Here is an 18943-nt window from a genome sequence, read left to right as displayed (position 1 = left end):
GAACGTTCTGTCAAGTAACGCATCTCCCAAGACCTATGAAGTGTTGTTAGCCAGTAATGGTTGTTAAACTCTGGCTGAAAAAGAACAAAAAAAAATTAAAAAACTTTGGAAACGATTGCAAATTTCAACAAAATCTAGCTAAAATTCAGGATATTAATGTTTTACGAACAATTTCATTGTCTCAAGAGATTATCCAGTATCCCTGTTTCAAGCCGGAAAGAGTTTCACTGTCTCATAAAGATCCACACAATAGAAACTTAATAAAAAGTTTCCCAAAAATTTGAAAAAAAAAACAAACTGGAGTCATAAAAAATTGCAAATATTAAAAATTGCTTAAATTCGTGATTTCAAAATCCCAAAAAACAACTCACTACCTCTATAAACTATGCAGTAACATATTATCAAACCCTAGAGGAAGTTCCGTGGCTCTTGAGCAAGAGAATACTAAAAAATGACAAATTTCACAAAACTTAGAGAAATTGCAAGTTTTATAAAAAAAATTGCAAAAACTTGTTATATTAAAAAGTTGAAAGTTAATTCATGATCAACAAAAAAATTCCAATAACTTGGCTCAAAAACGAGGCTCAAAAAACCTGAATAATGACTATAAATGTCAACAACTTGGAAAAAATGGCAGAAATTATAAAAATTCGTGATGTTAAAATATGGCAAGACATTCCAGTACACCTAGAAATTATACAGTCACCTATTTTCAAATCCTAGTGGATGTTCCTTGGCTCTTGAGGCTGACAAAACTTAAAAAAACTTAAAAAAAAAACTGGGAAAAAAGCAAGTTTTATCAAAAATTTGCTAATATTTGACATTAAAATGAAAACTAATCCATGGACAATAAAAATTTATCAGTAACTTATTATCAAACCCCCTAGCAGGTTTTCTGGCCCCTGGGTCTATAAAAACCTGAATAAGGAAAAATAAATGTCAAAAATTTGCACGTTTTGACAAAGAAATGCTAAATTTCGAGATATTAAAAAGTTGAAACCATTCAATTATCACTAGAAACAATGCAGTAACCTATTATTAAAACCTAATGGAATTTTCTGGACATATAGGGCTAATATAATCAAAGAATGCCAAAAAATTTCAAAAAGCTTGAAAAAAGTAGAAATTTGCGTGTTTTTTAGAGCGGTTGTTCGTCAGTAGCTAGAACCGTGGGGGGGGGGGGGGGGGGGTGAACCGAGCTCTAATGGGGTAATGGGGGTGGGCCAACAGTGGGGTGGGGGAGTAACAGGGGGGGGGGGGGGTGGGGGCAATAGGGGGGGGGGGGGTCAACAGTGGAGGGGTCTTCAACCTCTAAGAGCCGCCCTTCACACCATAAGTATAAGTCTACAAACCAGTTTTAGCTGAAACAGAGCTGAAAGGCTCTAAGAGCATTTAATGCCCACTGGGCGCTACCTGTTATCCTGTTTTTGAGGAAGAAAAGTCAAAAGCGTTAGACAAAAAATTTGTCAAGCGAAAAATCGCATAAAAAACCGACAGGACTAATATAATTGCTACAAACTTCGTTTGAGAGCAGTTAACAAGAACAGCACGATTTTGTGGTCAAAAACTTTGAAAGTGACCATTTCACCTTGAATTCAGACGCTCCCAGCAACACCAGTACATTAAGCACATTAAAGATTACGATAGCTAACTGAGGGATCTCTACTTAATGCCCGCCGAGCGTTACCTGTTTATCCCGTTTTTGAGGACAAAAAATCAAATGCGTCAGACGAAAAATTGCATTAAAATAGCCCACAGGACATAATTGCTACAAACTTCGTTCGAGAACAATAAAAATCTTCAGATCAACTCCATTTGAGACGTCCATCAAAACCATTTGAGACGTCAACAGATTTGCGGCATCTAACCTTGAATTTGTCAGCCAATTCGATGGAGTAATTAGTAGCACGGTTGTTAGAAGCAGCTGTGATATAGTCAATATGCCAGTTCAGTTCATCGTCCTTTTCAAAATCGATAGCTTTGATATTCAATGTAGCTCCACTCATTAGCCCTTTACACTCTTCCACAATTGAGTCAATTTCATCATCCCCTTCGTTGTTCATTTGTTCGAGTTCTGCGTCATTCTCCGCAATTCTCACGCCTTCTTTTGGTTTAAAAACTGGCGGTTTTGGCAATTGGGATAAAATTGACCGTACTTCTTCAAGGGTATGGTCCATATTCGCTTTGTGATTTCTGCACTGCTCGAATGTTCTGATGTTGAAATTTTCGGCTCTAAGCAGAGCGGCAGAAGTTATGTATTCAATGTGGTACTGTTCGTTCACATCTAATTGCAAAGTTTGTGGACATCGTTTTGGGGGTGACCAGAAATCAGCACCGCTGCTCGCTTTTTTATCGGCTGGGAAAGCGAATAGAAGTTGGGCAATTTGGTTGTGGAATTTCTCCAGCCAGCAATTTCTGGCCCATTTGACGCAGTCTTCAAAGCTGGAGGGTTTCTCTTGGATGACTCGTCGTAACTGCACCAGACTCTCTTTCTGGAACAAAAGAAAGATTTCATTTAATTGCTCTGTAATTCAAAAACACAGATGAGCAGAACTTGCATTAACTTACCAAAAATAGTCGAGCAGTAATTAGCATACATGAGCGCAGCCAAAATTGTTTTTCAACGAGCTTAATTTCTCAACTCAATAAATTTTAAAACTCCTCGTCACTTGAAACGCACTCATGCAAGTTTTAAAATACCAGATTTCTGCAGGGTCAGAGACTAGAATGCCAGATCTCGCTATATACAGAGCTAGATTTTAAAATTTCCAATTTCCGGCATTTTATAACTTAAGTGCGTGTTTCAAGGTTACAGGACATTGCAAAAGTCACTTAGAAAATTCGAGAAATCTCAAAGCGCTTCGTGGTCTTCTGCGAATGCCCAATTAAATTTGGGGAAAATGAAGCAGACCAAAATATACTCCAAGAAACATGGGCTCAATAATAGTGACAATTGAACTGGCACTTACACATTGTGATGCGGGTTGTCCCTTGAGTTGTCTGAACAGATTTTCCACCTCTTCCGGCTTGGCTTTGGCCTCTGAGAACTTGGCCGCAGTCAAGAAAGGAGTGGAGAACATGGACTCGAACTCCTCTCTCGCCCACTGGAGAGTATGGCTGATCTCATAGGGGAAGTTCTTCAGGGTGCAGATTGGGAAGCTGCTTTCGGGGGGATCCCTGGTGGAGCTGTATGATTCGGTGATATCTGGGATTACGACCTGAGTGTTGCCTTTGCTTCCTAGAGTTCCACTCTCCAGGAGGGGTTTGCGGTAGTACACACATCTGCGGTCCATATATTCACCTGTAACAGGTCACAAATAGAAGACGTAAACCGTGGGTCACCCAAGAAATGAAATCGAAAGAATGTTCTAGAAGAAAACGGTCAAGCAGAGATTTTGAAAAAAAAACTGATATGCATTTCAAATCTGGTGGTAAATTGAGGATCATAGACGAAATTCACTCATTAAAATAATAACTGTTGCCGCACCATTCGAAACTGGAGGCACAAGTTCTCTCTGTCTACACTTTGATTGCTTCTGCAGAGCAACAAAAATAAGTCAAGAAATAGTTCAATTACTTCCTGTTGTAGGTGTGAATAAGCTGATTATGATCATTATTCCTTCGTACTTATGTTTATGTTGGTACAATTTAATGTCGAATGAAGAAACTTGTTCGAGTCATCGGCTGGTTTTGAGCAAAAAATTAACTGTTTTCAACCGAAATATTAACTGGTATTAACCAATTGGTTTCAAGCGAGCTTGAATTAAATTTTTTCCAAGTACTGTTTATATTCATATATTCAACCGTCAAATCTCGGGCCAGGATATTATCTCAGAGATTCGTCATACTATATCAATTGCTTTCCTGAATAAATCTCCAGTTCAATGACTTTTCAAATATTGACAGACCATGAAGTTTAACAGCGCATGAAATAGCTTCAAGTGCAGCTTACGTGCAACTATGTTGTCAAGTGCGTTGGCAACGAAGTCAAGACTGTCGAAGAATGCATCTCCGAACAGCTGTTCAGTTTCAGGACAGACTTTCTCAAACTTGCTCACAATGTTGAGGTCGGGGTTGAACTTCTTGGCCGCTTTGGCTGCACATACAGACTTTTCAGACTGAAAAAAAATACGAACTCAAGTTAGATATTTTTAAGAGAATATCAGGTATATAAAGTCGGCAAACAGTCAAGTTTTTTTAAATCGATTATTCATTATTAGTAAATTTTTATTACAAATATTTGGGATATAATCTATTCCGCCCCACCCCCCCCCCCCCCAACTTTGTGTTGTTATAAAGCACGTAATTATGTTTAAAAACACGTGCGCCTGGGGGCGTAAACATTATGGCCATTGAGCTGGGTGGCGGGCAAAACAGAATAAACCGAGAAATTAAGCGTGAAAAATTCATTAGAGAAGTGAAATCGATGGAAAGATCTAGTAGAAAAACTTTGCACAAACATAGCCACAAGAAGTCCGGAAACAACCCGAAGCGTCGTGTCAACTCTTTGCCTCACCAGAGTAAATAAAAAAAAATTTGCTGAAAACTTGAACTGTCGTAACGAACTTTCAGCATTGACATCATTGAAATAATCAAAAACTAAGACTTCATTAAGAAAAAAAGATTTCAGTATAACAAAAAACTTGACAGAAGAACGCCAGAAAATAATTAAATTATCAACAACACGATATTGAAATCCCGGGCGAAGAAGCAGAAAAAGCCTTGATCTGAAATACCAGCATGCGAACAGAAAACTTGGGAAAATTAGGCGAATACGGCTAATATCGAAATAGAATGTGTACAATGCTATAAAAACACCTTATATTAAAAAGGTGTTTTAATGCAATTAAAGTGACGTAGCCATTAACATTGCTTACAAAAAATTTCGCTCAATGATCTAAAAAATAATTGAAACAGCCAACAATTAACTAAAGGGAAGTGAGCCGATTTTGCATTTGAACCGACATTGCAAAGAATTATTAGGCTTTCATAAACAGTGAAAAATCACTTCTAGATTGCTTACAAATTGATGCAGAGTCACCCAAAAAATACACATCAAACTGCACAAAATGGTTATCTAAAAGGTTCCGTTCTCAAAAAACACCTCAAAGTCAAAGAGCTACTCAATCAACGCTGCGCATGAACAAAAAAGTTCTCGCTCAAAAAAAGTTCACGCTTTTACTCCCCTTTCAATTGCAGGTCAAAACGCCGTCTGAACAAAACATAACCGACTAACGTCGGGCGAACTGCTGTCAAACGACCGGCTGGCTTCGTAAGTAGCTAGCCACGGTTTAGTGAGGCTAGCTTTAGCTTGATTCCTCTCAGCAACTTTCAGTTTTCTAGTCTTGTTAGTAAATAAATAAAACTAAAATTTTAAAATTTGCAAAATACTGCAAAATTTTTAAAAGCTTCCAGATTTCGCAGTGAAAATGTTCAAAACTGTTTTTTGTCTCTGAAGTTATGTCACGTAACCCATCTGCAAGAGATGCAAAGCCTCGTTGGCCAGTAATGATCGTTAAACTCAGAAAAGATCAAAATAAAAAAACTCAAAAACAATCGCATATTTTAACAAAATGTTGCCAAAATTCAAGATATTAAAATCTTCAAAAAATTTTATTGTCTCAAGAGATTATAGTATCCCTACTTCAAGCTTTAAATAGTTTGACTGGCTCATAAAAATCCATAAAATTGAAACACAAATTTTCCAAAAATTTGAAAAAAAATTATCAAAAATTGCAAAAGCTGGAGTCATTAAAATATTGATAACCATTCCAATAAATCTAGAAACTATGCGGCAGCTTATCATCAAACCTTGGATGAGGTCCCTAGGTGCCATAAAAAATGATAAAAAATCGAAAAGTTGAAAAAAACTTGAAAAAATTGCAAATATTTTAAAAAATTGCTGATATTAAAATAATGTAAAACATTCCATTACATCTAGAAGCTCTTCAGTAATCTATAATCAAACCCTGGAGGAGGTTAAGTGGCTCCTGGGGCTAGAAAAACCTAAAAAATGACAAAAATTAAAAAACATAAATAACATAAAACATAAATTAAAACATAAAAAACATAAATTTGCAGGTTGCATAAAAAACTGCTAAAATTTGTGATAAAAGTTGAAAACTAATCCATGGCCAAAAAACATTTCCAATAACTTATTATCAGAACCTAACGGAGATTTTCTGTTAGGCTGAAAAACCTGAATACTGACAATAAATGTCAAAAAACTGCAAGTTTTGTAAAAAAAAATGCAAAAATTCGTAGTGTTGAAATCTTGAAAAACATCCCATTACATTTAGAAACTATACAGTAACCTATTGTCAAATTTCTGGCCTCTACGTCGGAAAAGACGTGAAAAATGAAAAATAAATTTCAAAAAAAATTGCACGTTTTGTCAAAAAAATGCTAAAATTCGTGATGTTAAAATGCTGAAACCATTCCACTACCACTAGAAACTATGCAGTAACCTATTATAAAACCCTAGAGGAGGTTCCCTGACACCTAGGGCTGAAAGAACTCAAATAATGACAAAAATTTTCAAAAAGCTTGAAAAAAATTGTGAAAATTAATATAAAATTGCGTGTTTTTGGCGATCGATTGTTCGGCAGTAGCCCCCGGGTGGGGGAGGTGGGGTGGGCTGATGAGGAGGGAGGGGGTTGGCAACATTGGGTTGGGGAGCAACAGCGCGGTGGGGGCAATAGTGCGGGGGGGGGGGGTCAACAGTGGGGGCGTCTTCAACCTAAGAACCGCCCTTCACACCATAAGTATAAGTCTTCAAAACAGTTTGAGCTGAAGCAGAGCTGACAGGCTCTAAGAGCACTTAATGCTCGCTGGGCACTAAAATTTGTCAAGCGAAAAATCGCATTAAAAAACCGACAGGACTAATATAATTGCTACAACTTCGTTCGAGAGCAATTAATGATATTTCCGGTAAAATACTTGACTTGAAAAATTCCGTAAACTACTCGAAGTTGTTTTCAGCAAAAAATATATCCATTTATAAAACTATTACTTCCTTGCCGACCACAGCAGCAGATACACAAAGAAAATAGCAATCTCGGTCCAAAAAATTAGCCGAAGTTCGCTCGCTTAGAAAAAATTGGTTTACATGTCAATTTTACTCACTTTCTGAATTAATAGTACATCCGGTAAAAAAAACAAGAAAGCCAATACTCCTTTTCGAGTCATAAAAACCTCAAGAAAACCAATACTCTTCTTCAATTCGTATAACATAGCCGGCAGATTGCCGGAATAGCTGCGAAATAGACTTGCGTGCCGTAAAATACAGATGGAAAAAGATACAGAAGTGAGTTGATAATAGTTATCGCCGCCGCCTATAAAACTTACAAGTTTATTTCAAAGGAGGTTGTTTTTGGGTGCAAAAAAAGTTTCCCTGTCGCGTCTCGAACCGGCGATCTCCGGATTAACAGCCAGTCGCCTTAACCACTCGGCTATCGGACCATACAATCTGTTTTCTTACAATCAACTTTGTTTTAGGAACAGCAATTTAGGTCACGCAGAAAGCGTGAAATCAAGCGCGAAAAAGCCATTTAAGCAGTGACGAGACAGAATGTTCTAGAACAAATGTAAAACGAAAATGAAGCGTCAGACGACGAAACAAAAAAAAAACCAAGAGCACCGCAATATAGCTACGCTCAGCTTACAGCTTCGCAGCTATAAAAAGACACGTTTTAAATTATTGCCTCAAACTTCCATCGAGAACAATTGATTACAATGCCAAATTTAACCTTGACATCCTCTTTTCTGAACAGAAACTGTCTGTTGAGGTTGGAAGTCTCGATAGTGTCCATATCAGTAATGGTCATGCTTCCCTTCCCACCACAGGAGATGCCCATCATCGAGAAGTTCTTTAGGTGTTCACACCCGATGGCACCCGCCCCCACGATGAACGAATTTAGGTCTCCCATTTTCTGTTGGAATTTAGCACCGAACACTTTCACTTGACCGTCGTAGCGTGAGTTGGCCTGAAAAAATAAAAGCGATCAAAATTAGCGCAACGAAAAATAACAGTTATGAACACCTTTTTACCAACACAAATTTTTTTTAGGTTTTTTTTATAAATCTAATAAGATGCTTTTATTAGATTCATACATGCGCAGTAATGCTTAAATTAATACAGCGCAGTATTTCTGAATTCTGTTGTTTTTATAGTGAACAGACAAAATAATAATAATAAGTCTTTTTTCGAATATTTTGCCTGGGACTGTTCACCATAAAACAGTAAAATTCAAAAATACCGCGCAGTATTAATTTAAGCATAGCTCCGCATATATAAATCTAATGAAAACATTTTCTTGGAAAATTTATACATTTAGGTGCTTCCTAACCAGAGTGCAGTCTTTTTCTGTCATCTGGTCCCACTCTTTGGGCAGACTCTCGACTGAGTCGAAGTAGAACCACTGATAGATCGGCATGTACTTGCCAGTGCAGGCCTTGATGACCTCCTGGGCTGTGACGCCACCAATCACCCCGTTCATAGGACACACCTGCCCATCGCACGTGAACGAAAACATATCGAGTAGTTTGGGGTCTAGTTCTTCGTCAGCACCTGCAAAAATCAAGACTACTTACCCTGTTTGACTTTGATTGCCATGCCAACAATTCATGGGTGACTCCCTTGATTGAAAAAAAAAATATATCAGACATTTAAGAGTCGGGGAAAACGGTTGAGACGGTTGCGAGATCATACGATTCCAATGAAAAGTAATTTTTATTAGAATTTTTACAGAAAGGATGAACACCAGATTTAATTTAAAAGATCAGAAAAATCACGTTGAAATTTGTCTGAAATTTTAACCATGTCTCAATTTCCACGTTTCCGATTTTTTTTTAAAAAATTGCCCATGTAGTCTATACATGAAGGAAGGAACTCTACAGTAAGCCGATTATTTTGTTCTTCAATTTTTGAATATTGGACACCTTTTCAGACAAATCGTGAGTGTCAATGGAACGCCCTTGCATATAATTTAAAACATTTACTGCAAAAATTTTTTGTGGAGCAAAACCCCCTTCTTTGGATTACCTAAAAATTTCAATTTGCGCAGTAGCAAAAAAGAGAAGAAATGTGTTTGTTTCTTCGTACAGGCCGCTTAAGCAGTTCTCCGCAAAAGAAAAAACAAACACAGTTGGTTTATGTAAAAAACGACAGCATTCAAAAATGCACCTGCGCACTATTAAATTTAGTATTGCTGCGCAGGTGTAGACCTATGCGAGAAACCCAATTTTTTCATTGGCTTCCGGGTTTCCCACCGTTCTCAGAAAACTACTTTTTCCTAATGCTCCAATGTCAATGATTTTTTACAACCTGCGTCGGACGAATTGCCCTAACTGTCGTGTGGCTGGTTTCGGTTTTAGCTGGCTTACTGTAGTGGCTAACTTCACAGGGTGAGGGGAGAAAAAAGTGTTCAAACCGTACAAAATAGCCAATTCACACGAACTTAAGCCTCCTCTTTAAGAGTGCTGCTACGGGAACAGCTAAAACAGACAAGTCGTGAGAATTTTTAATTTTTGTAACTCAGTTTTTGAGCAGAAGTGAAATCAGTTGATAGAGTCGAATTATCCTTCCGTCAATTACAGTTTGTCTACTCTGATTACTGAACAAAAACATAAACCGACAAATATCGGGAGAATTGCTCTTGAACGACAGGCGAGGCTGTAGCTGTTAATTCAGGGGCTGTGGCCTAGATCAATTTTTTTATGGGTGCAAAAAACCTTTCCCCGTCCGGGATTCGCACCATTGACCTCCCAAACCATGACCCCAAGCACTCCCGACTGCGCCATCAGAACCTTCTTCTTGTTGTGCTGCAACCAATTTATATTAGCAACAAGCTTTACTTCGGAGTGAGAGCAGTAGAGATCACTCAAAAATGAAGAAAGAAAGCGTGAAAAAGTCACTTGAGAAGTCCAAGAATGTTCCAGAAGAAAAGCGCAAAATTGTCAAGCGAAAAATTTGCATAAAAAAGACACATGCGTTTACAATAATTGCTATGAACTTCGTTCAAGAGCAATTAAAAAACGAATTTTTTTTTTAATCTGTTCAACGAAAAGTGCAAAAATTTCGGGATAATTTTAACGAAACGCCAAAAATTTCCTAATGTTTTGCAAAATATAGGGACTAAAATTACAAAAAATTGACCGTTAATCTTAAAACCGCCTCGCACTAAAGCCAGGAAAATGTCAATCCTATAACCCATAAAACGTTTCTGAAAAAAAACAAAGCAGGCAGATTGCCGGAAAACAGCCGCGATAGAGGCTTGTGGCTTACCATGAATTGAAACAACTCAAGAAATAAGAATGAGAGATCGACCACCAGCTTTTTAATAGACCACTAGACTTTTTTGGTTAGATTCGGACTGTCATTTTTATGAGAAACATTGCTCTACAAGGAAAAAACCCTAATGGAGTTTTTTCAAAATTAATATTCGATATTAAAACTCAAGACTCTATTACTCAGGAATTAGGGCTTATAAGTTTAACACTACTTAGATGCGCACTATTGATCTTTAGCTAGTAAATGTTCCTGAAATTTAAAGTTCCATAAGTGAGTTCAGAAGTCATTTTTTGAGTGAGGTAAGTCACGCAACAGACCTAAAAGCAGAAATGACGTCACGCGCACAAATTTTAAATGCAAAGCAGTAGAAGTCACTGAAAAAGTCAATTCCAAGAAGTCAGGGTAAGACGAAACAAAAGTCTGTTAGACGGTTAAAAAAAATTAGGAGCGCAATAATATAGCCGCCTGGAATTGCTGACGCGGCTATTTATCATCCTCAAAATGTTTGTCAGCAATTGTTTCTACAGTTTGCTGCTGCGTAGTTAAGGCCCCATAACATCAAAGGTCAATATATTCGACCTAATTTTTCATTCCTTTAACGTAAATATTGATAAAAAATTTTGCATCAATTATCACTGAACAAGGTTGGATCTAACTGTAGCTTTTAAATCAGAACCAGAATTACGCCACAACTTACATTTTCCACCAATTAGTAAAAGTATTCATCACCTGCAATTTTGGTAGTTAACTCCAGCATCTGTTTTGAGTCGTCTTTACTGTAAGCAGCAGGTTTCCTATTCTTCTCGGACTTGAACTTGTCCATGGCTTGAAATGCAAAATGCAGCTGTCTGGGTGTAGAGAACTTCGCGAAGTCAGCAATCATAATTTCGGGGTCTTTCACTGCTTCACTGTACGGTTTCTAAACACAGAATAATCTCAGTTGCTACTGTTCTAAAATACTCTTCAAAGTATCATAAATTACTTTTTCAATCTTATCCGTTTGTGTCCCCCCCAAGCTTAGCGGGCGCATACTATTTGCACCCCAAGACGCATGTACTCCTAAGTATTCATTTGCATAGTGACCAGACGTTTTGAAAGATGAGAAAAAAATGACAATTTCTAGTTCCTTCAGCTAATTTCATCAAAAGCAAGGTAAAGATATCTTTCAGTTAATTAACTTTTTAAAAGTTTAAGCGAAATATATTGCATGTTAGGGGCGTCTAAGCAGGCGCCTGTTTACATTAGCGGCCTAATGTTCCAACCATTACAACACATGGTCTTAGGCTCTCGAACTTAAGCATCTTTTAAGACCCTCGTTCTCTGATTCTTTTTGTTCCTCAAGGCTTCATTTCTCAAGCCCAGTATACGTTGAACAAGTAGAGCTTCTTGTCAAGGTTATTTTATGCACAATTTACATTAGGTTGTTCTCTCTCAATCATCTAACACTGGCAATTAATCGAACCAACTTACGAAATCAACAATTTTGGGCTTCTTGACTTGAGTGGCAATTCCTTTGGTTGTGTAATCGGAAAAGGCTGAGGTGTCTCCAATTTTGAAAGAGTAGGGCCCTGAAACAAAAAAAACTTTCAAAATCATTGTGAAGTCAACCCCACGTTACGCAAGGCCCCACGAGTTACGAAAGCATGATCAATCATAAATGTATTATTAACTCTCGACTTCACTTTTCTAACTGTAACGGCATAAAATAATTCGGATCTTTTCCGTTCGTGCCCCCCCCCCCCAGCTTAGTGGGTTTTTGCAACCCGCAGAACAGACGCACGTGCCATTTTTTTACATAACTGTTTATTATGTAATGACACGTGCTCTGTAATTGGGGTGCATAACGTACTGGGTGGGTTGGGGGGGGGGGCACAAACAACTCTTTGTTACTATTGTACTAGATTTTGCCACCAGGGGTTTAGCCGACAATGAAATTTAGCCGACACTCAAATCTAATTAGCCCACCAATCTGATTAGTCAAAAGATCTCTAGTTAGTCAAAACATACCCGGCAGACTGCCGGAAAATAGCCGCCGTTAATTCCAATAAGCATGATTGGGATTGAAAGAGTAGAAGATATTGAAAAAAAAAGATTTTTGTACAAAAACATTTTTAAGTCCGATTTATTTTGATGGCATTTCGTAGTTGAACATAACGTACTTCTGTTTCTTAGAGAGAGGCTACAGGGGCTACTATCAATACCAATAAGCATTAGAGATGGTAACTAAGACTTAAAGGAACGACGTTCAAATAGCGGGCATCTAAAATTGGGCTTTATGGGTTTATCTCGTTTCCACTTCTGACTTCAATTTTTTATACTGACTCTGTTCATTTTGAATTGCTTTGCTGAGCAACTGATGTTCAAAATCACTTTTAGCAGAATGAGGGAAGAGAGAAACTAGCCTAGAGAAGTCAAAAAGATATCACGCAAAATGTTGAAAAAGCGGCAAAATGAGGTAAAGCGAAACATTTTTTATTCGACGAAGTAAAAAAACATAACAGCACAAGTCCTGACGTACAATTCAAAGAATTTTCATTGACTAAACAGACAAACTAGAACTAGAATGGACTATGAGTGAATTCAGAAAACCATTTTAAAAAATCAGAACAAAAAAATAAGAAAAAAAAGAAAATCAATATCAAAAAGCTGCATGTGAACAAAAAAACCCCTACCGAGAAATGATAATTTAATTCAAGCAAAAAACTAGGCCTAGAATGAGCTGTGAATGGATTGGGAAAAAACAGAAAAAATCCGATCCAAAAAATCGAAAAACAGTAAAAATCAGAGTGAAATTGCCGCATGTGACCAAAACCACTACCGAGAAACCGAATTTTTGTTCAAACACCGTTTTCTCACTCTACTTTAAAATTAGAGCAAAAAAATTCACGCCGCGAAACACTCGCTTTTTCGCTCCATTTTCTGTTTCGGCGTGACCAAAATGACTACTCCAATTTGACTTCAAAAATCATGAAAATGTGCGAACAGATCTTAAAAAAACATAGCCGGAAGAATTCCGGAAACGACGCGAAGTGAAAATCCACTTAAACGCCAGCCAACTACTCATCTAACAAAACGTGAATTCAATAATTTATGATTATCTTGAAACAAAGTCATGAAACAAAAAAGTAAAAATAAAAACAAATCTGTTAAAATATGATAAAAAATCAGATCAAATTTTGTTATAAATTGAGATCCCGAAAATACTATCTCTTCCAAAATAACTTCATCAAAATAACTACTATTTACAAAAACCACTTATGTGAATTTTGAAAAAAATACTTTAGGCTAAAATTATGAAAAAAAATAGCTCTTAAAAACAATTTTCACTAAAAAACTGGAAAAAGTTACTAAATTTTTTAGTATTTCAAAAACATATAAATCCAAAGAAAAATTCCCTTCAGCCAATAGGATATCCAGATGCTCGCAAACCAACAGGCAAGTCATAATAGGCAAAGAAACTTAGCTAAAAACAAAAAAAAAGAAAAACTGCAAAAAATAGTTCCAACTTTCGCCATTTTTTTTGTCCTATTTCTCAACAAAAAAATAATTCTTACCCCCAAAACTGTAACCAATTGTTATCATAAAATTGCTCAAGTAGGAGTTTCTTCAATACCCATTTGAGCCAGTAAAACAAAATAATCGTCAAAAAAACGCAAAAATTAGCCCGAAAATCAGCAAAATACATTAAAAACCTCCGAATTATCATAAAATTCATATGAGTTTCCAGAAACCTTCAAACCCCTTACGAAACCAGCCTAAAATTAAAACAAAATCATAACCAAACCTCTTAACTCAAAATTAATGAAAAAAAGTGCTTTAAAATGCCGCAAGAGAACAAAAAAAATTCGCTCGCTTGAGAAAATTTTCTCACACATCAATTTCTCGCCCTCTCAAAAACAGCGGTATGAACAAAAACCACTCTCTTTTCGCTCCGCTCTTCACTTTTGTTCAGCGCCAAAATCACTCCAAGTTTTTTCACGCGTTTCATTTCCCACTTCAAAAATCACTCCAATAAAATTGATTAACATAGCCGGCAGATTGCCGGAATAGCTGCGAAAGAATAGACCTGCGTGCCATATAATAGAGATAGAAACAGATACAGATCTAAATTGAAAAAAAATAGGCGCCGCTCAAAAAAAAAGGTAAAAAACATTCAGCGATAAATTAATAAAGCTTGTTAAAATTCATTCCGCAGAAGCCTCTTATTAGGGACCTTTACTGCACAAATGAGTTCCTTTGACCTTATACAAATTCAAACTCAAGTTTTAAAGTGCCAAAGTCATTTTATTGAGTGAGGTAAGTCACGTAGGATCAAAATCTAATCACGCAAATAGCCTAAAAACTTTTGCTAAAGCGAGTGAGAAATGACGTCACGCGCGCAAATGCCGTTAGTGAGAGGAAGAAGTCATTCAGAAAATTTGACTTTTTCAGCTTTGCTGTGTGAACAAATGTAAAACGAAAAAAGAGCGTCAGACGACGAAACAAAAAACATAGCAGGACAAGTCCTGACGTACAATTCAAAGAATTTTAATTGATTAAACAGAAAAACTAGACCTAGAATGGACTATGAGTGAATTGAGAAAACCATTTCAAAAAAAAATCAGATCAAAAATTAAGAAAAAAAACATAACCGACTAACGTCGGGCGAATTGCTCTCAAACGACCGGTTGGCTTGGTCAGTAGCTAGCCACGGGGGGGGGGGGGGTGCACCGGGGGCAGCACTGGGTGGGGGGGGGAGCCAATAGTGGGGGTGGGGGGTCAACAAAGGGGGGGGGGGGTGGGTGTCAACCTCTAGGAACCGCCCCTCACACCATAAGTATAAGTATAAGTCTCCAAGACAGTTTGAGCTGAATCAGACCTGAAAGGCTCTAAGAGCACATAATGCCCGCTGGGCGCTACCTGTTTATCCCGTTTTTGAGGACGAAAAGTCAAAAGCGTCAGACGAAAAATTGGTCAAGCGAAAAATCGCATAAAAAAAGACCGACAGGACTTATATAATTGCTACAAACTTCGTTTGAGAGCAATTAAACAAAAAAATCAATGTCAAAATGCCGCATGTGAACAAAAAACCACTAGCGAGTAATGAAAATTTAATTCAAACAAAAAACTAGGCCTAAAATGAGCCATGAATGGATTGGGAAAACAATTTAGAAAAAAATCCGATCCAAAAAATCGAAAAAACAGTAAAAATCAGAGTGAAATTGCCGCATGTGAACGAAAAACCACTACCGAGAAACCGAATTTTTGTTCAAACACCACTTTCGCACTCTACTTTAAAATTAGAGCGAAAAAAATTCACGCCGCAAAACCACTCGCTTTTTCGCTCCATTTCCTGTTTCGGCGTGACCAAAATCACTACTCCAATTTGACTTCAAAAATCATTTAAATGTGTGAACAGATCTTAAAAAAAAGACAGCGCCCCAATACAATTCAAATTCTTTGAATTGTAAAAAACCAAGAGCACCGCATTATAGCTTCGCTCAGCTTACAGCTTCGCAGCTATAAAAAAAGCACTTCTTCAATACTCCTCTTCGAGTCGTAAAAAAAAGACAGCGCCCCAATACAATTCAAATTCTTTGAATTGTAAAAAACTAGGAGCGCCATAATAGCCAGCTGAGAAGATGAGAGCGGCTATTAACTATAACAATTGGTGTGCGGTCGGGTTGTCGGCTTCATTCTCAATTTTTATTTGTCGACTAATCTCTGAGTTGGTCAATTCGGCTATCGCTTTTATTAATTCTTATTTCAATATTTTGTAATCGAGCCAGCCGATTTTACATCAGTTATCACCAATCGATGCTTAACATAATACGGTATTTTAAAACCCCTTAGTAATCAGTCCGTTTGACGGGAGTCATCACCCAATTAATCAACCATTTTGATGAACAAACATTAACACTTCTTTCCACGCAATCTTAAAGATTAAAAAGTAAACATAACCGACTAACGTCGGACGAATTGCTCTCGAACGACTGATGGGCGCGCGAGTCTCTTGCAGCGATTCCCTTGGAGTGGAACCAATTTTGCATCAAAAAAGAGACGCGACTTCAATAACCGCTTCACACTTCAATTAACCATTAGTCAATTAGAAATATCAATTCATTGTGATCCAAAACTTCGTCTCAGAAAGCTTTTATCACGAAATGCAAATATTATCAAACGAGGAAAGCTAACCTGTAACAGTGATTTGGAACTCTTTGCCATTAATCTCTTTCATCCCTTCGACCTCTTTGAACACAATCCAATCTCCGTCTTCGAATCCGTGTCTCGTCTCATCCAAACACATCACCTCCGCTTTTTCCTCCTTTGAGATCCTCGCAATCATAGCACTTAGCGGATCTTCCCCGTTATGGTCATTGACGACAAACTGCTTTCCAAAATCATTGAATATCATTCCGAACACGCCCGCAGTTTGCGCTATTATGAATTTGATCTTGTTTTCGTGACAGAAATCACCAATCGTTTTCAGCTCCGTCTCGCTGCTTTCAGTTAGCACCACAATGTTGAATTGTTTGACAAAGTCCAAAGATAGCTTCTGGTTAAAACAGTCCACGTTCACTTCTGGATTCAGTTCGGCCAGTTTTTGCCAGCAGCAGTCGGCACGATTCTTGCCGATGTCTGAAACACTTCGCAAATTTTTCACTACAACATGGATTTTTGATTAAGTTTTGATTCATCAATAGAAACAGTCAATATCTTTTCTCATTAGCCTATCATATTTTTGAAAGCTTTACATAATGATAATACTTTCATGTTCTGACAAATTTGGCCGAGAACAGCCAACTGATTACTTGCTAAAATTCTCATCGGAACTGGCTATTAGTAGAAAAAAATAAGGGTAGCCAAATGAAAACAAGCTAACGTTTTATTGTGATAATCATCATATCCAGTTTTAAGAAGAAGAGTCTTTATTAAACCAAGCAAATGCCATTTACAGATTAACTATATTTTCAGCAAAAAGAATTAAGCACAATCTATCATAAAAAGCCTCGATGCGACCCATAATAAACATCTAGTTATAGCAAAGCTGTTACTCGACTGTGAACAAGGAGGCTCGTTAATGTGCGTTTGCACATGATGTTCCAACCCGAGCTTATCAACATTCTTTACTTAATTGTCAACCAAATGACGATATAACAAAAATAGATATTTGAGGTTAAAACAATCGTTACAAAATCTAACCGCTAATTGAATTACATAATGCCATGCCTCATTACAGCAACAACGAGATCTGCCGTTAAAGAGACTACGAAAAAAACAAACGACAAAATTAGCGCAAACAAAATTTTCACGGAAAAAAAACTGATTATCAAAATTAAAAAGCACCTAGTAACAACGTCAAAATGCAGTCAGATAAAACCTTAACTACACAAATTTACTTTTTCCTAACTATACAGCAGATGGAAATTCTTCTTAATGAGACTAGGTAACACGTCGACAAAGAACGAATAAAGGGGCGAAATTCAAAAATAAATCAATATTTTTTAAACCAAGAAATTTCAAAAGTCTTAAAAAACATTAGCTTTCAACTAAATAAACCTTGACAACGAAAACACAAATTATTGATATCATTTAAGTCATTAGCTATTATCTGAAAATTATGTACTTTCAATTCGATTGTTATTTGTACTATTTCAGCTAAAGGATTTATACTGAGATACTAACTAAGTTTACCCGGGCCACATTTGAAAACCATTGGGGATCTGTTATTACGCGATTGTGTTGAAAGAGAAGAAATACAAAAATGACCACTGAAAAAACGTTTATAAAAACGCATATTGTCCAACAAAGAAAACGTCAGTGACAAATCAAATACGTAGATATGTTATTTTTTGAAATACAAGAAATTGGACGGGACCTCTCAATGATGAAAATAAGTTACAACTGAAAAGTTTGAAAAAAAATTGGAAATTTACATCATAAACTTTAAGACTATTCACTATAAACTGAGTGCTTCAGGTAATATCATTCATTCAATCTTCAATTAAAAACTTATGCGACCGGTCAGCAATTCACGGCTACCTAAAGAACAAAAACAGGAAAAAACAGCAAATTCAAGAAAAAAAATTGAGCGAGAAAAGTGTCGAAGGCATTAAAAAGTAAACTTTTCAATGAAAACATTTCTCATTTCAAATAACTTTTCTAACAGCAATGGGATTCTTCATTTATAACAATATAACTTTAAAAAATCAAAGATGAACAAATACATTAGAACCACGAAATGTTGTTTTCCGTTCCTATTTCATCAATAAACCATTACAACACGTCATTGACTATGAAAACAACAACAAAAACACGCAAAAACAAAAAATTCAGTAGAAAAGTGCCTGAAGAAAGTGTCGAAGCAATTTAAATCATAAGCTCTACACTGCAAACTTTATCTATGATCCATTGAACGTCTTCCATAAACCAATCGGAACTATCAGTATTAGGATAATGTGAAAGATTTCAAAAGGAACCAAAAAGAAGAAAAAGTATCAAAAATTAAAAAATTATGGAAACCCGTGGCATTGAAGTCTTAAAACTATTAGGTAGAAGATAAAACCGGAAACCAGATTAATTTTGTATGCGTAGAAAAGAAGGAGGTCCTCTCAATACTGAGACTGACTAACAGTTCACGAAAAAATTTTAAGATTGGTTAATGTTTAAAAA

The 18943-nt window shown here is 36.8% G+C and overlaps 1 protein-coding gene across 1 annotated transcript in view; it reads right to left on the bottom strand.

The window, feature by feature from the left end:
* Positions 1-1790: 1790 nt before the first annotated feature.
* The window catches only part of LOC142349433 (ubiquitin-like modifier-activating enzyme 1), a 39905-nt gene continuing 22752 nt past the window's right edge, over positions 1791-18943 (bottom strand). Inside the window, exons 5-12 of the mRNA XM_075400979.1 lie at positions 16466-16909; positions 11762-11859; positions 11021-11210; positions 8349-8569; positions 7749-7985; positions 3953-4118; positions 2970-3301; positions 1791-2492 (exon numbers count right to left, since the gene is read on the bottom strand). Coding sequence (XP_075257094.1) covers positions 1806-2492; positions 2970-3301; positions 3953-4118; positions 7749-7985; positions 8349-8569; positions 11021-11210; positions 11762-11859; positions 16466-16909 — 2375 coding nt within the window. The 3' untranslated portion in view covers positions 1791-1805. The remainder of the gene's footprint in view (positions 2493-2969; positions 3302-3952; positions 4119-7748; positions 7986-8348; positions 8570-11020; positions 11211-11761; positions 11860-16465; positions 16910-18943) is intronic.

Source organism: Convolutriloba macropyga, chromosome 11 (genome assembly GCF_964194025.1).
Source record: "Convolutriloba macropyga chromosome 11, txConMacr16.3, whole genome shotgun sequence".
NCBI lineage: Eukaryota > Metazoa > Xenacoelomorpha > Acoela > Convolutidae > Convolutriloba > Convolutriloba macropyga.
Note: the sequence above shows the minus strand (reverse complement) of the source record. Positions and strands in the feature narration are given on the sequence as shown.